Source organism: Drosophila subpulchrella, chromosome X (assembly GCF_014743375.2).
Source record: "Drosophila subpulchrella strain 33 F10 #4 breed RU33 chromosome X, RU_Dsub_v1.1 Primary Assembly, whole genome shotgun sequence".
Taxonomy (NCBI): domain Eukaryota; kingdom Metazoa; phylum Arthropoda; class Insecta; order Diptera; family Drosophilidae; genus Drosophila; species Drosophila subpulchrella.
The window spans coordinates 17,125,066-17,145,840 of record NC_050613.1 but is presented as its reverse complement, the minus strand read 5'-3'; the positions used below and the strand labels follow the sequence as shown (position 1 = coordinate 17,145,840).

Sequence of the window (20,775 nt, the reverse complement as noted above, 5' to 3'; positions counted from 1 at the left end):
GCGAAATCCATCAGCACATTCAGTCTAAGCTGGTTAAAATTTTAAAAATGGAACAATGTTTCCTTTTCTTTAATATTTCATTAAAAAACTTACGTTTTTATTTCGATAGTCCCAAAATGTAAAACAGTTAAGAATATTTATAGACAGCTAACGCCGGTAAATATTTATTTGGCATTAAATAACGTATGCATATAAGGCATTTACAAAATAATTGAAAAAGTCTATTAGATATACAGATACACTTAAAAACGGAACGTACAGCTTAAATACATTTTGGGTACATATACTAAAAACTATTGGCTTATTTTCAAAAGCGAAAATTTCCAATTCAGATCTATTGTGCAAAAAGTATTATTATTTCCACGTTTTTTAGAATGGGAGCTGCAGAATGTTATTTGTATATGTAGTTAAATGCAAATGCATGACAAATGATATGTATAGGGTTGTATCGATTTTCAGATTGTAAACCTGTCGATATTCATTTAAGTCCTAGATGATTAATTTTGCACTCCTTAAATCGACAAGTGCATCTTAGCGATCTTTAATATATTTAGTGTAAAAAATGCATTTAAAAGAATGACGTTTATTAGGTTAGTTTAGAATTTGTAGATATTGCAGATATGGAGAGTCACGACATTTTTGCTATACCATTTAATCACATGGAAATTCGAAAATCGTCAAAGAATGTGATTTGATTGCTTTCGAGAAAAGTCAAGTCATTTTCACGAGGATCCCTGGGTTATATTTTCAATATTTGTTGATTATGCTGGAGTAAAATGTTCAAACATGAGTTTAAAACATGCATTCACAAGTCTGAGTTAATAAACAACATTTAAATATTTTTTAAATAGAGTCACTACTCATAAAAAAAGCTTTACAAATAAATTCAGTTACATTTTTAGATTATGTTGAGTCTAAAGGCACTTGTAATATTGATTTGCAACTTTAAATAATTATTATTTCTGGTTTATTGTTTCTTTTTTACTTTTTGTAATTCGAAGACTCCTTTTGAAGATGATTTGATTTTCCCATGCATTTTTGAAATGCTTTTTGAGTATTTGTGCTAGAAAAATAAGCTGAAAAGGTGTTATTTTGAGGTTATTTTGCATTTGGGAAGGGTGCTTTTAAATGACATTATTATTTTACTGAATTGAAATACCCTTTTTTAAGTTTGTAATATAATACTTTTGAAAAGGTGTTCAAAAATCAAGCTATTTAAGATGAAAATCAAATGTCATTCGAATTCAATGCGAAATCTATGTAAAACTTTTAAAAATGAGGACAGGAAGACATGTATATGTTATGATTACTATTATTAAAATCAGTTTCGAAGTTTACTACTGATTTTGATCATTTGTATACGATATAGTATAATAATCGCATAATTTTATCTCAACAATTATATTCAGTTCTGATAGTTATGATAAACTGTTAGTGAATTAATAAATTAGTAAAAAAATTGTTTTGCATAAAAAATAGTAGTAAACAACAGCAATTTTAAAACCAAAATTAGACATATAGAGGACTCATAATAAGACGTTGACAATTAGACGATTCAATAGAACACACCAACATAATGAAAAAGTTAAATATAATATGAATTTAGTTCTAGGAGTTCCCACTCTTATGATTTGTGATTTTTATAGGAATACTACTAGTATAAATCCAAATCATGAAAAGTTTTTGAATCTCCCTTTTAAAACTAGTATATGAGTCGGGGGATGAGGTCATAGTTTGATGGAACAGTGCATGTATGTACAGTGTTTAACAAATTGCTTTTGCGAAAAGCTTAGCTTTCTTTCGGGGCAAAAATTGTTTGCTTTCCTAAACACTCGACCCACACGTACATGCAGATTTGGAATCATTTCTTGCACTTTCAATGCTTTAGCAAATCAATATCCGCCTATGGAGAAGTGGCATTTACGATCTTGATGTTGATTAGCAGTGACGACAGTTCCAGCTCCTCGCTGAACTTGTTCCGCATGATGACGCTGCGATAGCCCTGTCGCACACAGGTTAGCGGATAGCAGGCCTGGGCGATGAAGTGCGTCTCCGCGAACATGTCCTCGTCCTGGACCTCAAAACGCAGGATGGCGAATTGCGGATTACGCACGTTGAACTCGCACGATTCATTCCACACCGGATTGAAGCCGTTCTCGTTGACTTTGGTGCGATACTTGATGCCCGTATCGTAGCTGGCTCCCACAATTTCCACCACAATCTGTGGATTGTTCGATTTGCCGCCACGAAACAGGTGGCGAGCGGCTATCAGGCGAATGCTAACCTTCACCTCGCCGAAGCCATCGCACAGGGGATTGTTTGGATTGAAGTTATCCGACTTCATGAACGCCGGCTTTAAGATATAGCCACATTGCCCATTATTCCGGAACTTGGCCTGATTCAGCTGCATGGCCTTGTCGCCCGTCTGATAGTTCAGTGCTATCATCTGCGATCCAATATTCCAGAAGGGCATCGGGTTAAAATTCGACGAGTCCAAGCGCTGACCCTTTGGGTACACGCGACTTATCTGATTGCGATGGTACAACAGGAATAGCTGTGTGTTCTGCTGGAAGAATTGCTTCTCCGCCTTGGTTTCCGGAAAGCTGGACATTTCCTGGAAGATCCACGAGTGCTCGCGGAAGGGCACGCTGCGGAAGTAGATAATCAGGTCGGACATCTCCTTGGCCACTCGGGCAGTGCGCTCCTTTTTCCGACGCTCCGAAGCCAGCTGACTGGCGATGAGGGCCGCCTCCTGGATGGCCTTGATCCACTCGTAGGCCGTCTCCTGATTGTCGAAGCCAATCACAAACGGATTCTGCATCGTCGGCGTTTGTATCTGCAGCTTGAAGATAATACCCGGCTCATTGGACTCGAAAAGGGAGGCCACAGCCCCAAATATCTCAATGGAGTCGGTGCGTCCATCGGTTCCCTCCTCGTTCAACGAGTTGTAGTCCTCCGTGGCGGAATCAATGACCTGAACGGGTGAAATACAATAGAAAATTATAATATAAATCAATATCATCTTAAGTACATCGATCTCACCTTCACGTAGTTCGCCGGCAGATGTTTCTTTATCATGCCGCCGTAGTCCCCAATCCACCACATCGAGTTATCCCGCTGCACGTTCGTGATGATGGCGTGCTTGGGGAACGAGAGCTCGTCCGGCTTGTTCGCCTTGTAGCTGTAGAGGGCCTTGCAGGTGACATACTCCTCCAGGTTGGAGCCCATGTAGTTGGAGGCTCCATTGTCGTCGTGGCTGTGATCGCCCTGGGCGCTCTCCGCTAGAGCCTGACGCAGCAGCTCCTGGGAAACCGGATGGCTGAGCTTGACATTGCGATACAGCGGATTTCTCGTATAGTAGTTGATCAGCGAGACCAGAGACTCGAAATTCATGGTATCAATGCCGTACAGACGACCCTCCTGCATAATGCGACAATGTTTGATCTTCCGGTTGATGGTGAACGAAATCACAAAGGCGTTTATGCTCTGCACCGATGGTCGTACGAGAAACGAACCGATATCCAGTCTATATAGACCCTGTTCGGCCTGCTCCTTGGTGGTGTTCGGATGGAACCACTCCTGATCCTCGTGCTTCTTTGGCTGTGGAACAGGCTCCTTGAGAATAATCGAAAACTCCGAGCTACGCAGCATGTTCTTGCGATAGTAAACAATCAGGGAATACAGGGAATCGAACACGAAGTTCTCCACTAAATAGTATTTGATTGAACCATTTTCGTGCTTCAGTTTGATGCGGCAGTGATTCGGTCGATTTCGCCGCCAAAAGGATAGACTATAGTCGCCCACAAAGGTGGCCGATTCGCGTACCAAAAAGGTTCCATCGCCAAAATGTTTATACTGCTTTAGTAGATCATCCGCTTCCTTTCTGCCACCTGAAAAATACATAATCAAAGTAGGAGTTTATAACTTGTGTATGAAGTTTTTAAAAATAAAGATAGTGTATGTCATAGGAGTCAGCTTAAAAATCAAATATACCTTCTAGTTTTCCATGGAACCAATTCTCCCCAAAGTGCAGCTCATCATTGGCCGATGTATCCTTCTGCTTTTGCTGCATATTGCTGTTCAGGGAACATGACGAGGACAGTCCAAAGTCGTCGTCCTCGGAGTTTCCATTGCGCGACTCGTTGATTTCCGAGGAGTAGATGAGCTCCTGATGGGTGAGGACGAACTGATACAGATTCCAGGACTTATCAACCGGATCCTTGAAGTACAGCAATCCCTCCTTGAACACCTTGCGCACATTCTCGCCATCGGTCTCCCCATGAACTCCACCGCCCGCTCCACCCAGCGAGGATCTATGGCCCAGCGATCCGGTGCCAGAAATGCCATTGGTGATATCGTCAAACTGCGGCAATTTCTTGTGCTTGAGGATTATCTTGCGGCGCAGCTGGTATGGTGACGGCAGGTGCTGCTCGTTTCGGTCACAGGGTTGCGAAAGCAGCATGTCACCGAAGACCTGAAAGGATGTACGGAAAATGTAAGTCATGTTCTTTAATTTATGTTTAAGTTTATGTATTCAAACATTATTATATATTATCAAATTTTAACGTAAAATATGAAATCGTTGAATGGTTTAATGAGGCAATCATCGTTTTAAATCCTTAGTTATCTTTAAGTAATATCAGCCGCGAATTCTTCAGGTCTATGTGATCAAGCATATAATTTACTTTTCGTTTATATCGAACTATCTGAGTAGATTAATATTATTTAGTTATACATCCGTTTTAAAGTATTATTTTGATTTTAAAAAAATATTAAACGCGAATTCTTCAGGTCTATATGGTAAAGCATATAGCTTGCTTTTCGTTTAAATCAAACTATCTCAACAGAATAATGTCATATGGTCATTCTAAAGAATTATCTTGATTTTAAAAATATAAATCGCGAATTCTGCAGATCCAACTGATTTAATATATCACATTGCTCAATAGTCAAATGTGGCTATTATCGTTTCCAATTCTTATTTAGCATAAATAAATATACATGCCGCGAATTCTTTGGGTCTATGTGATATGGTATATTGCTTCGTCTTGTTTGTTTTTATCGAACATCTCAGCAGATGTTCAATTCAGCAGCTACGTTGTGCATGTAATAGCTTCGGCATTCAAGCCAAGCCATACCAAGAACCAAAAATGCACTCATTTTCCGAGTGAATGATTCGAATTGCATTCATGCAGAACCCCAGTTGGTATGCAATAATCAAATTATAGCTATTTATAGGCGCGATTAGGTCAGCTCACCTCGATCAAGGCCTGCGCCATGTTGCGCTGTTGCTCCAGGGAGCAGTTCTGCTCGATTGACAGGATCACCGGATACTCGGAGGTGGTGAATGCATGGTCCTTGATCGTCTTGATCACGTCCATGAACTTGATCTTGGAGGTCATGGTGTGGCCGTGGAAGATGTAGGGCAGGTTGTCCGGCCCATTCCAGCAGTCCAGCTCGATGCAGCGACAGCCCATGCGCAGGGCGCGGGCATAGGCCTCGCAGGAGGATTCGCTGGAGAACTGATCGCCCGTCAGGTAGGTGTTGTGCGACGAGGCGATCCAGTAGGAGGACAGCGGCAGGTTCATGTCCATGAACACCGAGTCGTACTTGCTGTTCCACAGGTCGTTCTGCTTGGAGAACAGAAAGTCCACAAACTCCGCAAAGGTCAGATACGGCTCCTGGCAATCCCGCTCCACATCCTGCACAAAGTCCCGAATAAATGTGGCAATGGCGGCATTACTGATCTCACTGGAGCTCACATCGCGCTGTTCCGTCTCCAGGAAACGCTTCAGCTCCGCCGGACGCACCACCTGCTGATCCTCCGAATAGGGAAAGTTGGCCACACCCGATCCCGCTCCGGTTAGATTGCTGGCGAAGCCATTGGGCAGCAGAAGCTTCTGATAGAGCCGCGAGAAGTCGTCGAACTTGAGGTCATGCTTGCGCCGCACATCCTCGTTAAAGTGCTCCATAAACTTGCCGGTGGTCATCTTGCAGCTAACGCTGGCCAGGAAGAGCTTGAAGTCCTTGATGGTCACCTGGGCCGGTGACTGTTCGGTGGCCTTAGCCGAATGCGAGTTGACATTCTCGATTTGGTAGTACTCCCGCCGCAGCCAGCGGTCTATTTGCAGGGGATACGGTGCTCCCAGGGTGTCCTTCACCATGTAATGCAATCCCCTCACCCAGTTCTCGGCCTCGATCTCCGACAGAGCGACCACCGAGAAGCTCTTTAGCTTGAACTGGCTACCGTGCAGGATGACGAAGCATTTGCTGGACTCAAAGCGCTGGCAATCGTCGGCGAACAGCCGGAACTCTTTGGAGTGCTTGCCCACCCGGATCTCACGAATCTCGCGCAGCTGGATGGCGCCCTCATAGTCCGTCCTCGGCGTCTGGGTGGCCACCGTGGCCCAGATCAGCTGACGCGTCTCGCGGATGAGCATCAGGTGGCGGCGATCCGGACGACGCTGTTTCCCATACAACTTGGTCACTATGGTTCCCCGCTCCAGCATCCCGATGGTCTGCTCCATCTCGCCCAGCAGCGGGGCACTCATCGCACTGAAGCAGCTCATCCTGCTCCTGCTCCTGCTCCTCCTCCTGTTCAATCCCGCTCAATCGTGTCCTCTCCTGTCGTTTCCTGTCTTTTCCTGCTGGCTGCCACAGGTTGTTCCTCGCCTCGCCTCGCCAACCAATCGCCACAAACTAAACGCAATGCATGCAAACTGTGGACTCCAGCGTGTAGAACAACTAGACGCAGGTCAACTGCCCACTATCTGCCACTGGGTTAATGCACAAATCACGGGAAGTGGACCGTAAAACCCACTTTAACAATGCAATATTTATAAAAAGTACCCAAAAAATACCACAAAAGCAGATAAGATAAGCCAGCTGCTGGGGGAACTGCCAGTGTTGCCAGCTGCAATTGCACAGAAATATACTAAAAGCGAAGAGAACTCAGATAGGGTATTCCCACTGCGCCGTTTTTTTTAATTTGGGCCAGCTGTTCGTCAGCTGTTTTACATAAATTCAAATTTTTAGAGCGTACAGAAAATGTATAACTCAACATCTCGAACTCTTCCCAAATCCGTTTTAATATTATTAAATTAAATTAGTGTAATTTAAGTGAAATTCAAACCCGTAATTCAAAAGGGTATGTATGGAATTGAACTTTGAAAAGCCGGTCACACTCGAAAGATAAACTTTTTCTTTTCTGATTCCAATTTAAATTGAAATAGTTCTTAATGGATTTTAAGTAATATGTTTGTGAATACTACAAGTATAAAAAAAGGCATACAAACTAGATTGAATAAGTCAAAATCATTTAACTTACCTTGTAATATTAAATATAATTGAATTCAACAAAATCTTTATAATTCCTTCCCTTGAAATTAATTCCTAGATCGCGAAACGAAACAAAGTGATTGTTAAGTTTTTAAATTTTAAGAATTTTTACAAATTAAAAGAAAACATCTGAATAAAGCTTAGGCGAATGTTGATTAATATCGGATTATCCAAGGCTTAACCCAATTTCAGCTTTATAAGGATAAAAATCTTCTGCAATATACAGTGGTTCCCAAGAATTTAGAGCGCCCAACCTATGATAGAATCAAGAGTTTACTTCCTGTTTAAACATAAATGTGGGTTTATTAATTTTAGAATAATGGTACCATTCTTTGAAATCCCCATATTCTGACCGAAGGCAAATTCTGATCTATACCTAGCCTGAATAAAACAGTATTCACAAGAAACAAGCTGTCGATCTTGACGAAAGGACCTTACTTCTAACCCATCTGATTTCTGAAATACTTGGTTAATTCCCCACAAAAAACCCTTTGGCACTACATACGCAAAACAAATGTTCTCCGATTTGCCTTTACAAGCGTACATCTAGCTAAATTAAGTTTATTTCAAACTATTTTTACAGTATCATGTAAATTCTTAGGAAAAAAAACAAATACTTAGAGGCTACTATATAGTATTGCTAGAGTAATTCACACATTTTAGGCTTAGGAACTCGGACGCGCTTCCCACCGAGTGTTGTGTCTATGAAATATAAAAGCTAAAGCTGTTTATAGGGAGTTTTATTTTATTAACACAAAAGTTCGTCATCTAATATGTTGTGTATGCATGTACCAAGGAGCCAGAACTCAAAAATAATAATAATAAAGACAAATGGATTTGAAGAAAACATCATTCCATCGGAAAAAAAAGAATCTCATTTCTAAAAGTTTATTTTATAATAGTTTAGTTCTTATAACAAAGCGCACAGGGAACTGGAATTTTTCATAGTAATTTATTATGTGTGTGGCGATGATGATTACCGTCAATTTGTGGAAAATTAGGATTTAAAGGTTTAACCTAAACACATCTCTCTATGAATATAATCTCGGTGGCGAGTTATTCTCTATCAAAATGATGCTAAAAATATATATATATAAATACATACATATACAATATGTCGCACTCATAACGTGGGGAGAGCGAAGTTAGGGATATACTATATTGTAGATAGAGACGTCCTGGTTAACTGACCATCGACGCGTCCTTCGCTATAGTTTCAGCTCCTCTCTTATCACGTTATAATCTAACCACTACTTAGCTTATACATGCCATATAAAGAGAAACGGGCTTCCAACCGATGCAAATGGATAACAAAAGCCGGAGGATCGTCTCCCTTTACATCTGCATAAACACTTTCTGTGCCTGGAACATTCATTGGGTCTTTAGGATCGACGTAAAAACTAGTTTTCACTTCGCCCCCTCAAACTTACTACGCAATTTACATTACTTTGCAGTCCCGCTGAAATCTACTCTAATATTAGGGTTGTATTTTTCTTTTTATTTGCTCTCGATTCTCGTTAATTTCTACGTAGTCTCATCTAAATAATACTTCAAATAGTATGTACATGGCCAAGTCAACAATTGTTGCAATGTCCGAGATATCGTTTTGGTAGCTCCCTGCCTCAAAACGCTGAATCTTATGATCGTGGCTATTATAATTGATGTATATATTTACAAATGAACACAAACCCAAATCTCTCCAAGGATCCTAACTCAAGAATCGCAAAACTGAACTGCTAAATGAAGGTAATTAGAATATGAAATGAACTGAAATGTGTTTCTTCCTGTTTTTTTGCTTTTAAATATATATGTATATATATTCGTATGGTTTAGAGAGGCAAAAAAAAGATAGATCGAGATATCACCCGCCACTGAGTTAAGTATTTCACATTATCACGTTTGATTGAGTTTGTTTTTTCTTTTCTTGTTGGGGACATATAAACTCGAACGCATTAATTGTAGTTTCATTATGGTGAATCTAACTTTAATAAATGGGAAATATGTACCAATATTTATAAATGTAGTGGTAACCTTCATAGTTGCTGAGAACGAATGACATCATGATGAATTTCTTCAATTTATAAAATAATTCTTCTTATTACGTTTAGGAGAAACTTAGCACTGAAGCACAAATAAGGTTCGCAGACAGATGAGTGTCATTTTAATCTAACCATACTTAATCGTATTCATCTTAACATAGAACTTATAAAAGGTTTCTTTGTGATTTATCTTCATAATTCATGGAAATTTGATTACTTATGTTAAAAAAAAAAATTATATATTATTTATATATATGCATTTACATATATATAATAGGTGTTTTTTAGAGGTTCCATTTCCCGATAACAATCAAATTCTCACAAAAATACCAAAAAATAAAAAGTAAACAATTTGTGCTTTGGTTTTTCAATCACAGAAATCTGTAGAGATTTTGCCCTCGGTTGGTTTGCAGCAAATCGCTTCAAGAAATCGCACAAGTTTCACAGAATCTCCTGAGATTTCGTGCTGTTTCGAAATACACTAGGAACAATGTTTTTATAGCCTACTTCTTCTTCAAAAAAAAACCCCTTTTGAACGTTCAAGAGATGTCTGTGCTAGTTGGATTTTTAGCTGGACTTTGGGAGTGAAAAATCCTTTCGAAAGAGACCAAGACCACTCATTTTCCATTCGAGATTCACAAGAGATCCAAGCACATCCTTAAAAATTAGAACCTTTTTCGCCCATATTGTTAGCCTATATTTTTAATCTTCAGAAGAACTGAATCAAATGGTGACAATTTGTTGATGTTACCGGTAAACGGAACCTCTAAAAAGGAACACCCTTATATATATAAATATATATTCAACACACATTGGCCAACCTGAGAATAGATCGACCAACGTTATCATGTTCATCGTTCTGCATCTCCATCGTGACAACGAGCGTGTGTATAAATAGTGAAGAGTATTTACTGCTAAACCTATTGGTTCTCGTCATCATCTCCATCCCCATCGTCGTCGTCGTGCTGCTCTTCCAGCTGCTGGTGTTGCTGCTGGGCAGCGGCGGCAAGTAACGCGGCTTTCTGTGCCTGCGCCTGCATCGACGCCTGCATCGACGGTGCGGACATGGCTATTTTCCCGCTCGTCTTGTACTCGGTCATCTCCTGCAATCGTAAATACATTATATATCTGACCAAAGGTTCCTTAAAAAACCGAAACCTACGCGTTCATATCGAGCCTTGTCTCGCTCTGCCATCGACTCGTACTTCTGCTTGACCTCGGGATCCACATCGGACCACTTTCTTCCCAGCTCCTTGGCTATGTCGCCCACTCCAAACTCGGGATTGAGTGCCTTCACCTTATTTCTCTCGTCATTGCAGAACCAGAAGAACGCAGACCTATGTTACAAAACAAAAGAGGAACATCATTTATTATTGCAATCCATTAATTTTCTCATTCTGGCAGTTAGTTAGTTAAAATGTTAGGATAATGGTTTTTGATCTACGAACTCACAATGAACGTTTTGGAGCATTGGGATCCTTGATTTGTTTCCTCTTCTTGCCACGGCCCACAACCGCTCCCTTGGGCGGCACATAGTTTTGCATCTCGGCCTCATATCGCTGCTTGTCCTTCTCGGCCATCTCGTGGAAACGCTTCTTCTCCTTGTCAACCATTGTCTAGGGAAATGGGAGTATGTTTTATAACAAAGCTATTCAGATGTAGGCTGGCTTTAGAAGTACTTACCTTCCACCTTTCGGCACACTTTCGTGAGAACTCGGCAAATATAACCGTCTCATCGGGATGCTTCTTTTTGTGCTCCTCTCGGCAAGTTTGTACAAAGTAGGCGTATGCGGTCATTCGGCCTCTGGGCTTGGCATCTGCCTTGCCTCTGATCATGGGGCTCTGTAAGTTGGAAATATCGGAAAAGAGTTAGAACCCTTTATCTAGCGCGACTTCTAGAGATCCCCGCTACTTACCGCCACCGAGTTGATGACATTCTGTTGCTGCTGCTGCTGTTGCATCTGTTGTTGCTGCTGGTGCTGTTGCTGCTGCTGTTGTTGCTGCTGCTGCTGTTGCTGCTGCTGGTGCTGCAGTTGAGCCGCCGTATTCGCATCGACCTGGCCCTGATTGGCGGCCGAGTACCACCATTGGGAGCCCGGTACGGCGGCTGCTGCGGCCGCCTGTGCCATATTTAGACGATAATCATAGCCTGTGGTGCCGGCTGCATTCGAGGTGGCCACCACCTGGGCCATCGTTGTGGCCGGATTCGGAAAACTGCTGGCCATTTTGTATGTGAACAGCTGTTGGGTGCCCACGCCGGCTGTGGTATTGGAGCTATTCTGGTGCGCCTGCTGTTGATTCTGCTGCACCACCACCTGGTGCTGTTGCAACTGTTGCTGTTGTACTTGTTGTTGTTGCTGAGCAGCCAGTTGCTGCTGATAGTGTTGAATTGTTTGCTGATCAATAGTTGGTTGATGGTGTTTCATTATTAGTGCATCGTTAGTGCGGTGCCAGTCGGTTTTTGTGCCTAAGCCACAATCATTCCAGTCTGGCATCGCACTAGCCACTAAGTTTGGTCCTTAAGATTAGCAATTAGTGAGCATTGATGGTTGTGAGATGTGTGGATCGTTGAGTATAAGATATGTAAATATATCTGGGGGCAAGGGCAGGATCAACACAAAGGGCAAAGTGTATGTTTCTGGGGATATGTAGTACTATAAGTCGACTGATAGGTGTAAAACTTTGAGTTTACCATTGATAACAACCAAAAAAGGGGAAACCTTTAGGTATGACCACTTGATAATCGCTGGTTTAAACCAGAGACAGTCCAAAACTACCTATTCTTCTTTTTTAAAGACCAATAAACCTCTTTCCCAAGCTATAGAAACAAATAAAAATGTGTTCACTCTATCTAAAGACTTTAAGAACTCTTTTCTCAACAAGGAAAATCAATAATAACCCATCTTATTTGCCTGTATCCCTATAAATGTAGATGGCTTCTAAGGTTCGAATAAGATACCTAATCACAAGGGTAAAAACGCAAGTAGGAAAATTTATCTACTTATTAAACAAGAAAAAATCAATATACCATTATTTTTAAGAAGTTGGGTTTGCTTACTTAAACACAAATACCGGAAATATTTATAAGCTTAGAAGTATATAATAGATTACCTACTGCGAAACATTTATTATAAGCTTTTAAGGTTAGTTTGAATGAGGGCGTTATCCTTTTCATTCACTTTTCATGTAAGTAAACATGTAGATAATCGTTATACATTGTACATTGTACAAGTACCGATAAGTTTTTGACAAATTTACACCTGAATGCTTTCAAAAGAAAAGGCAGTGGAGTGGTATTTTCCCAATCGACGGGGGGTATTTCATTATCAAGGTTGTTACTTGATTTGTTTACAAGTTACAATTAAGTATCCAACCAGCTGATGTCGCCGGTGATAAAAAGCTTTTACATGAATCGGGCATGAAAATGCATTGGAAGTATGTACATGTTGGTGGGAAAGAGAAGAACCGGTTCGCTTTTTGTGAATCGGATCGGATTATCTTCGTTTTGATTCCGATTCCAGGGCCTAAAGCGCAGAACCAGGGCCCCATGAATGAACCAAAAGCATACAGTTTTTAAGCTGAAAATAGCCGTTTTCCTTGCCAATTTCAAATATTTCTGGCAATACAAGAAAAAAAAACCCTATATTATATGTACGTTACAATTTTATGTAGGGACATATGTACATTGTACATAGATAGGTAAAAACCAAAGACATACATATGCTGACCGATACAAGCATGGCCAAATATTTGCACGTACATACGTATTAATATGGATTTATGCACACATGGGTGGAAAATATAGCCAATTTCGGATTACGCAAGCTGTGATTTTGGTCTTCATATTCAGGTTTTCACATAGATATATGTACGTATGTATGCACGTCGCATACATTTTTTGCATATATACAAACAAACGTGCGTACATCGCATTACGCCAACATTTGGCAGCGTACATTCTACATACATACATATTTAAACATGAAAAGAAAAAACAACACACAAAAATGCAACAACATTTACACAGAGGCACTTACAATTCTTACAAACGGTATAAATACATTTGTATATTTATACAAACTAATAAGAAAAATGGCGGACTTGGATGCGCACGCAAAATACAATTTTGATTGTACGGCGTCGTTTTTTGTTTGTATGCATACTTGTATGCACATATGTACACATAGGCGTGCTCCTAATGCAGTTACACACAAACATATGCACATACTTGCTAACTAATTAATTAAAAACAAAAGCGAGACGCTATGTATGTACGTATGTATGCACAATGAGCAGGCACCAAAATGTCTGTATGTCATCCAATCAGGTGCCAAAATATCCTGCTTTTCATAGATTATATAGTTTTATTAACTATATTTAGTGGTTTGGCGGGAAAATGATTTAGTTAAGCGAAAACGCGGCAACCCATACACACAAACGCGGCTATGTGACTGTATATATATATGTAAGCGTGTTTGTGATACATATATGTATGTGTGTGCTTGTGCGTTTTAAATAAAACGCCGTATACCTGCTTACCTGTATTTGATGAAAGTGTTCCATAACTGTGAATATCGGATCGAGTCCGATTGTTTTACTGGTGTATAGGCTTTATAGTTAGTCCCTCCTTCGATTTCCTTCACTTTTAGTCCTAATTAGTAACTTTCTTTCTTGCACAAATATGTATTGTGTGTGTGTGTGTGTGTGTGTGTATGTAAAACGCACACGAACGCAAGTCTTAAGCCAGTTTTTGTCTTTTTTCTTCTTTAGTTTTAATACTGTTCTACGCAGTTTGTTGTACGTCGTATTGTATTGATTATTGCACGTATGTATGCACGGATGCGAGTGTATGTCTGTATGTACGCTTGGTGGTACGATACAAGCCAAAAAAAATTCGAATTTCAAAATTCGAAAATCTCCAAATTCACACTGTTCACACACGTTTTTTGTTTTTGTTTCTTGCCTTTTTTATTTGTTATTTTTTTATTGTATAGCGCGAAACGCTCGCGGCTTGGGCTGATTTGTTTTGTGGTTTGTTTTTAGCTGGTAAAAAATAAACAAACAGCACTGCACATACGCTTTTCGTATCGTATCGTATCGCTTGTGTTTTTTTTTTTGTTGGTATATACACTATACACTATACACTATGCAGAGTATGGTATCGTAAAAATACAGAATATATATGGTATGGTATGGTATGGTTTGGTTTTGGCTTATGGCTCGGTTCGCGCGCCGCTCGCTTTATTGAAAACACACACAGAGAGTACCAACAACGAATGAAAATGAATTGAATGGCCGTCTCTGCTTACTGTGCTTCTGCTTCCAAATCTAAATGAGCGAATAAATGTGTATGCGTTGAACTGTATGCGCAACGGTGAGAGCGCATGGGGGTGTGTGTGTGTGTGTGCGCGGCGAGAGAGCAAGGGAGAGCCGTTTCTGCCCGTTACATACATATGTACATACACGTGGTGGAGGGAAAAGGCCTTATAAAATGTTTTTGGCTCGTTACTTTCGTACATACATGCGAACACACGGCTATGTACATAAACGCTGTGCGCTCTGCCTGGGCCCTGCGTACATACTGACTGTGTGGAGTGTGGGAAAAATACAAAACTGTATGTATGCACATGTACATACGTACGTACGTACGTGCAAATGGTTTTTCGAACTATGTACATATTTACATGCATAACTTACAGCTGGTCGAGAAATGTATTTTAAACATATTTTATTTATAACAGCATGCCACATTCATCAGTATGTACATATGGCCTGTACGTATGTACATACGAATTCTACAAAAACGATATGCATCAATGCAAACACATTGATACATAACCAGGCATATATGTACGTATAGAACGCAAACACACGGCACATACACATCGCAGCTACCCGCTACATACACATTTTCATTTTATACCGTCTGACTGTACTTTCCTCTCTTTTTCGCTCGCTCTCGTTTCGAGAAAGAGAGGCATGTTTGAGAAAAAAAAATGCAGCCATGCCATGTGTGTGTGAGCTGTGAGTATTGGTGAGGTCAGAAAAACCCAAAAAACAAATTTTGTCAATTATATCGGTCATTAAAATAAGGTTTTTTATTGTTTTGCAAATTATTAATTGATTTAAGCATTACATCGGTTTCTGGGCGTGAGAATTTTTTTACAGCTTAAGTTTAATATTTTTTTTTTAATCAACCTGAAAAAATACCAGCCATGTTCCCGTTTCCGTAAAATGAAATTGGTTTTTGGCGATTTTTAAAACCTTTTTTCTTGGTGATTACCTAATTCCAAACAAAATAATTGCAAATATCAAATCTATTATGTTATATTATTTGTATTGTTAAAATAAGGATGCTAAGAATTGCTAAGGATGTTTATATTGTTAAACATATTTGTAGATAAAATCATGGAATTTCAATTCAAAACCATTTTACTATACTACTGTGGGCAAAAGTAAGGTTAATTTTTTTATATAATAAAAAATCTTTATTTCTTATTTATTTTTCTAAATCAATTTGGCCCATATGTCATAAACAGTCCTGCTAACTCAAGAAAAACGAACTACCCTGAAATGTTAGACCCGCGAAGTTTAAATTAAAAATTCACCTAACTTTTTGGCCACAGAACATACCAATTTTGAAAATTATATTGTTTTTATTTCCTAAATTTATAATTATATATTATTTTTGTTATTGATATTGTGGATATAGAAAAAATATCTGTAATTATTTTGTCAAACATATTAAATAACAAAATCATAAAATTTTACAATCACAAAAATTCCTCACTATTATTGAAAAGAAATTTAAAAAGTTGCATATCATTTTTAAATCAAAAAAATAAAAATTTACTTGTTTATAAAATAAAATGCTTCTGCCGTTGGTGGCAGTTCTGTGTTAAGTCCTGTTTACACTAGAACTGAGTTATTTTGCTTTGGGCAAAACTCAGTTTCTTTTGCATATGTAGGTTGGATATAGTCTAATATTGCCAAGGAATTTATTTTTTTACTTGAACTAAATCAGCTTTTAATTCGACTGTAAACTTTTTTAAACTGTTTCTCGAGATTTGTAGGGTGACAAGATTTCCGTCGTGAGAATGCTATCGGCTGTGTAGTGTGAACGCCCTCATTTCTGTTTGTGTCACGGTGCCCATCTCTAATTCAATAATATAATTCGACTGTAGCAGCTACTGTTTTGTCAATATTTAATTGAATTATCCGCGATATGTCGAACAAAATTCAAGTCTCGCTGCCGGAGGAGGAGCTGGACTGGATCCAATTGCGCCAGGAACTGGGACCCATTGTCGAGGTGGAAACGACGAAGGAGAAGCTGCAGCGCAAGATAAAGGAGAACCCGCTGGTGCCATTGGGTGAGTTTTCCTTTGCCGCGCTGCGCCGCTCATTCAAGCGGTCTGGGTTATGTAAACAAAACATTATTTGTGCAATTGTTTATCTGCAGGATGTTTGGCCACCACAGCTGCGCTCACAGCCGGATTATACAACTTTCGCACTGGCAACCGCAAGATGTCGCAGATCATGATGCGCACTCGAATCGCCGCCCAGGGATTTACCGTTTTGGCCCTGGTTGCCGGCGTCGTCATGACTTACACTGACAAAAAATAACTATAGCTAAATAATCTTATGACCTTAAATATATAGGCTGAATTTTGATTCGGTTTGGTTTTTTTTTTCTAGCACATTGTTACAAAAGCTACCACCTACGGCTATCAACTTGTATAAATATTTAAATATATGTTTTCTTTTGTATGGCGAGTATCTAAAAGATATGTACCTATAAATCCTACCTATGTAATGTTTCGACTCTTGATATGATATGATATGTGGGCTGTGATCATAAATAGGTCTTAATAAATTGCATAAATCAAATGATTTAGTTTCCTTCATTTAATTTTACTAAATAACAAACATATATTGTTTACAAATAAGGAAGTATTACCATGTTTTGTCTCTTAGTGCTTGCGAGTATACTAAAAATTTAGAAAGAGGGGAGGTTTAAAAATAACAAAGCTAAAGTTTTTGAGCGCTTTACCTCCTACATCCTAGATCCGAACCAAAAAAAAGCCCTGAAAAACTCAAATATTTGAAAAAGTCCTTTTGAAATAGGTCGCTATTAAATTTTTGATTTAGCTTCAATGCTAAAAAAATATATTGAAATTATCTCCAGAGGATAATAATAATAATTATTCTTTGATTTTTATTTTATTGAACTGGAATATCTCTTTAAAGTCCTTTTGAGCATTTTCTAAAACATGCGAAAAGGACCTCAAATCCTTTAAAAGTTAATCAACTTGATTTGCTTAAATAAGCAATTTTATAAGCAATGTTTTGAAAACATATACCTATGCATGAGCATCATAATCATACCTGGGTGTGTCCAAAGGCACGGGGGTAACTGGCTGCGGACTTAAAGGTATTGCTAAAGCTACCGATTTTACCCATTTCGGTGGGACATGCGCGCGCACTTCGGATGAAGAGAAGAGCCCTGTATTTGGGATAGTTACTACCACTCAGTTCTGACTGGGATTTCCTTGACACAAGTCAAGGCATTGTGTTGAAAGGTACGAAACTGTTTTTAATATTAATTACATCAAAATAATTGCCTGTTAATGGACTGGAAAAGATTCCCTAGTGTTACGATTTAGTAAAACCCAAATAGGGTATAGGTACTCAAAACACCAACTTTCTTTGGGATGTAATGGAATTTTCTAAGGATGGCTGTGTTTGTTCTTGTGTATTTAAAAACTTTTGAGATTGGAAAGTTAGGAACTTTAAAATATTAGATATTTTAGCATAACAGCAATCTCATCTAGTAATATAGGCCACAAAATGGGAAAGTTTTGGTCTGCAATTAGGGAATTCGTAGTTAGTAGTAGTAGCAGTAGTAGTAGTAGTAGTAGAAAACCTACCCCCAAAAACGGTGTTATGAATCTAAACACAACACAGGAACAGATACACATGAATATCCGAGATAAGGAGTGGGTACATGGGCATTCGCCATTGATTCTTTGGATCCTTTCAGCTTCATCATGAACATAATACTTGGAAACTGTGTGGGCAGCTGTGACCAGTTGGCCGGTCCGCCGCCGGATTTTATACTATCGATGCCGCCGCCACCGCTGCCGTCCTTCCTGATCTCCAAACCGGCGACGGTGGACATCCTGGTGCCCTCCAATGAGTCCCAGCCGTGCTTCGCCGCCTTCATGTGTGGCCATGGGATGCAGCACAACGAGAGCGGCAATGCCCTGATGGAGCTGGTGAGGAGCGATTCCAAGAGTCTGGAGAACGTCTGGCTGTTCGTCTCGTCCTGCATTGGGATCTTTGTGTTCGGCTGCTTCCTGGCCCTCATCGTGATCAGATGTAGAGAGTAGGTTCATCTCTATTTTGGTCTTACTCCCCTCTAATCCTGGTATTTCCTTTCTGTCCCATCAGTTCCTTCTTTTCGTACCACGACGCCAATATCAAGCAGACGGCCATCAATGCCCTTGGCGAGGCCACCAAGTCGAATGCCTTCACATCTGGCGGAATACTATATCCCTGCGCCACGGCCAACAGCCGGGATCTCCTCCAGAGTCAGCTGGTCAACGATAGCCGTCTCTTGTGGGCCACCCTAACGCCCCATGGCACCCGGCACTTCATCATCGAGAATTCCCAGGATGGGCACTACGAGTCGGTGGACTACCGCGTAAAGTCCCACAGCCAAGTGTTCCGCGGTTACGAGAAGCACTCGCAGTCGTTTGTCAAGGTAAGGATATGGGATCTATAGATCTATCAGAAAATAAAGGGATAGGACGTTCTTTGTTCAAAATACGTAGTATATCTTGAGGCGGGGGCTATAGGAACAATACAAGAACGAACCATACTATACAATACGATGATATTTTTCAACTTTATACCGATTAATATCAAAGTTACAAGTTTTTAGGATCGAAATACTGTTTTTGAAACTAATATATTGTATAATATCTAATGCCTATCGTAGGGCGTTGGGTATTACAAGGTACGATAATACTTAATGTTTATAAAATAACACCAATTACCCCAAAATTGAAAGTCCATATCTATAAAATGCTAATTGAATCCCCAAAATTGTTTAAAATTTAAATAAAAGTTAAGATTTCAAAGCATTTTTATAGTTTTGAAGGATATGATGGAAACATTACTGTTTTTTGTATATAAATCTATAAATTAACGTCTTCATGGTGAACCACAATGGTTTTAAAAATTAGTTCAGAAGAATTTTGTAATAATACTTTAGTTCTCTAAGCTAAATCCGAGCACTTTGTACCATTTCCAGTCCTTTGACAACAATGGCTTCGTTGACTACGACTACGAGGATCCCACGCCGTTGATGGACTCCTACCACGATGACATGGATTCGGGTTACCAGGAGCCCCACGAGGTCACCGGCTCCCTGAAGCGGTCTGCGCTGCGGACCACCGACTCATCGAATGACACCCCAACCAGTGGCGGATCGAGCTCCAACTACAACTCCAACCAGATCGGCAACTCCAAGTCCATTAGCCGCAAGACGACGCTCTCCCGCCGCATCAGCGATGCCTCCTCCCAAAATGGCACATCCATGTAAATGTTACGTCCATTGGGGAACCCTTGAGTTGCGTTTTGTACATTTCAATTGGATTAGGATTACGGAGATCGGAGCAGAGGGGATCTCCCCGGTCACGTCGTCCAACACAAACTACAGATGGTAGTGATTACTCACGCTGATATTCTAGACTATTTTAAGAGGTGATGCATAAGTGTGGGTTGTTTTCGAGGGTCACAAGAGCAGTAAGTCCATGGAACAATTAGGAATTCGTATATCACATCGGAATATATGATATGATACAACTACGATACTTCGGAATTTAAAGCGGGCACCAGAGTTATGTAATTTCCAGATGGAGACTATCCAAAACTTTGGACTGCATCTGGAATCGTTACCAATTTCACTATAGAGACCCACATGCACATGCAATTACTTTTTAAGCCTACTATGGATTATATCCGCTGGTGTACTATAATGCACACATAATACTCGCATCGCTCTCAATTGCTTGTACACAGACCTACACACACTCCTTTTATATATATAGAAATACCTTAACTATACGTCAGATAATCTAACTAATCGCGCAATTCGATCCGATTTCGCTGATCGGAAAGGCCAACTATTGTATCTGCATATGGGATATGGACCTACTATACCCTGGGAGTCCTTCCGCCCCAGTTCTGGGGTGGGAATTAATAAACATGCATAGATTTTGAAAATACTCTGAACACGTCTCGCCTTCAGCGCTCGTTTAATTGTAGCCATAAGAACAATAAATAAAATTCTCAGTAGTACATACATAAACCTGCAACCGCATTACCGATCTCG

The 20,775-nt window shown here is 39.9% G+C and overlaps 4 protein-coding genes across 6 annotated transcripts; 2 read left to right on the top strand and 2 right to left on the bottom strand.

Moving 5' to 3' along the window:
* Nucleotides 1-134: 134 nt before the first annotated feature.
* On the bottom strand, nt 135-6,892 carry LOC119556088 (1-phosphatidylinositol 4,5-bisphosphate phosphodiesterase gamma-1). Its single transcript, XM_037867941.1, has 4 exons — nt 5,259-6,892; nt 3,994-4,474; nt 3,043-3,890; nt 135-2,974 (listed from the first exon to the last, which is right to left on the bottom strand). The coding sequence occupies exons 1-4, from the start codon at nt 6,567-6,569 to the stop codon at nt 1,904-1,906; spliced, it is 3,711 nt and encodes a 1,236-aa protein (XP_037723869.1). The 5' UTR covers nt 6,570-6,892; the 3' UTR covers nt 135-1,903.
* A 1,318-nt stretch (nt 6,893-8,210) lies between these two features.
* On the bottom strand, nt 8,211-14,665 carry LOC119556304 (high mobility group protein DSP1). Of its 3 annotated transcripts, none has more exons than XM_037868384.1 (6): nt 13,917-14,665; nt 11,294-11,773; nt 11,061-11,219; nt 10,830-10,993; nt 10,540-10,714; nt 8,211-10,480 (listed from the first exon to the last, which is right to left on the bottom strand). In XM_037868384.1, exons 1-6 carry the CDS (start codon nt 13,938-13,940, stop codon nt 10,298-10,300), a joined length of 1,185 nt encoding a protein of 394 aa, XP_037724312.1. In that variant the 5' UTR covers nt 13,941-14,665; the 3' UTR covers nt 8,211-10,297. The 3 variants fall into 3 exon arrangements, with proteins under 3 accessions (XP_037724312.1, XP_037724314.1, XP_037724313.1); XM_037868386.1 differs by having other exon boundaries at nt 11,294-11,749; XM_037868385.1 differs by having other exon boundaries at nt 11,294-11,752; nt 13,917-14,663.
* Nucleotides 14,666-16,530: 1,865 nt separating this feature from the next.
* Nucleotides 16,531-17,190, top strand: LOC119556305 (HIG1 domain family member 2A, mitochondrial). The gene is made up of 2 exons (XM_037868387.1): nt 16,531-16,747; nt 16,837-17,190. The coding sequence occupies exons 1-2, from the start codon at nt 16,603-16,605 to the stop codon at nt 16,998-17,000; spliced, it is 309 nt and encodes a 102-aa protein (XP_037724315.1). The 5' UTR covers nt 16,531-16,602; the 3' UTR covers nt 17,001-17,190.
* A 653-nt stretch (nt 17,191-17,843) lies between these two features.
* Nucleotides 17,844-20,751, top strand: LOC119557490. The gene is made up of 4 exons (XM_037870261.1): nt 17,844-17,956; nt 18,418-18,762; nt 18,828-19,140; nt 19,693-20,751. The coding sequence occupies exons 2-4, from the start codon at nt 18,425-18,427 to the stop codon at nt 19,981-19,983; spliced, it is 942 nt and encodes a 313-aa protein (XP_037726189.1). The 5' UTR covers nt 17,844-17,956; nt 18,418-18,424; the 3' UTR covers nt 19,984-20,751.
* The last annotated feature ends 24 nt before the right edge of the window (nt 20,752-20,775 follow it).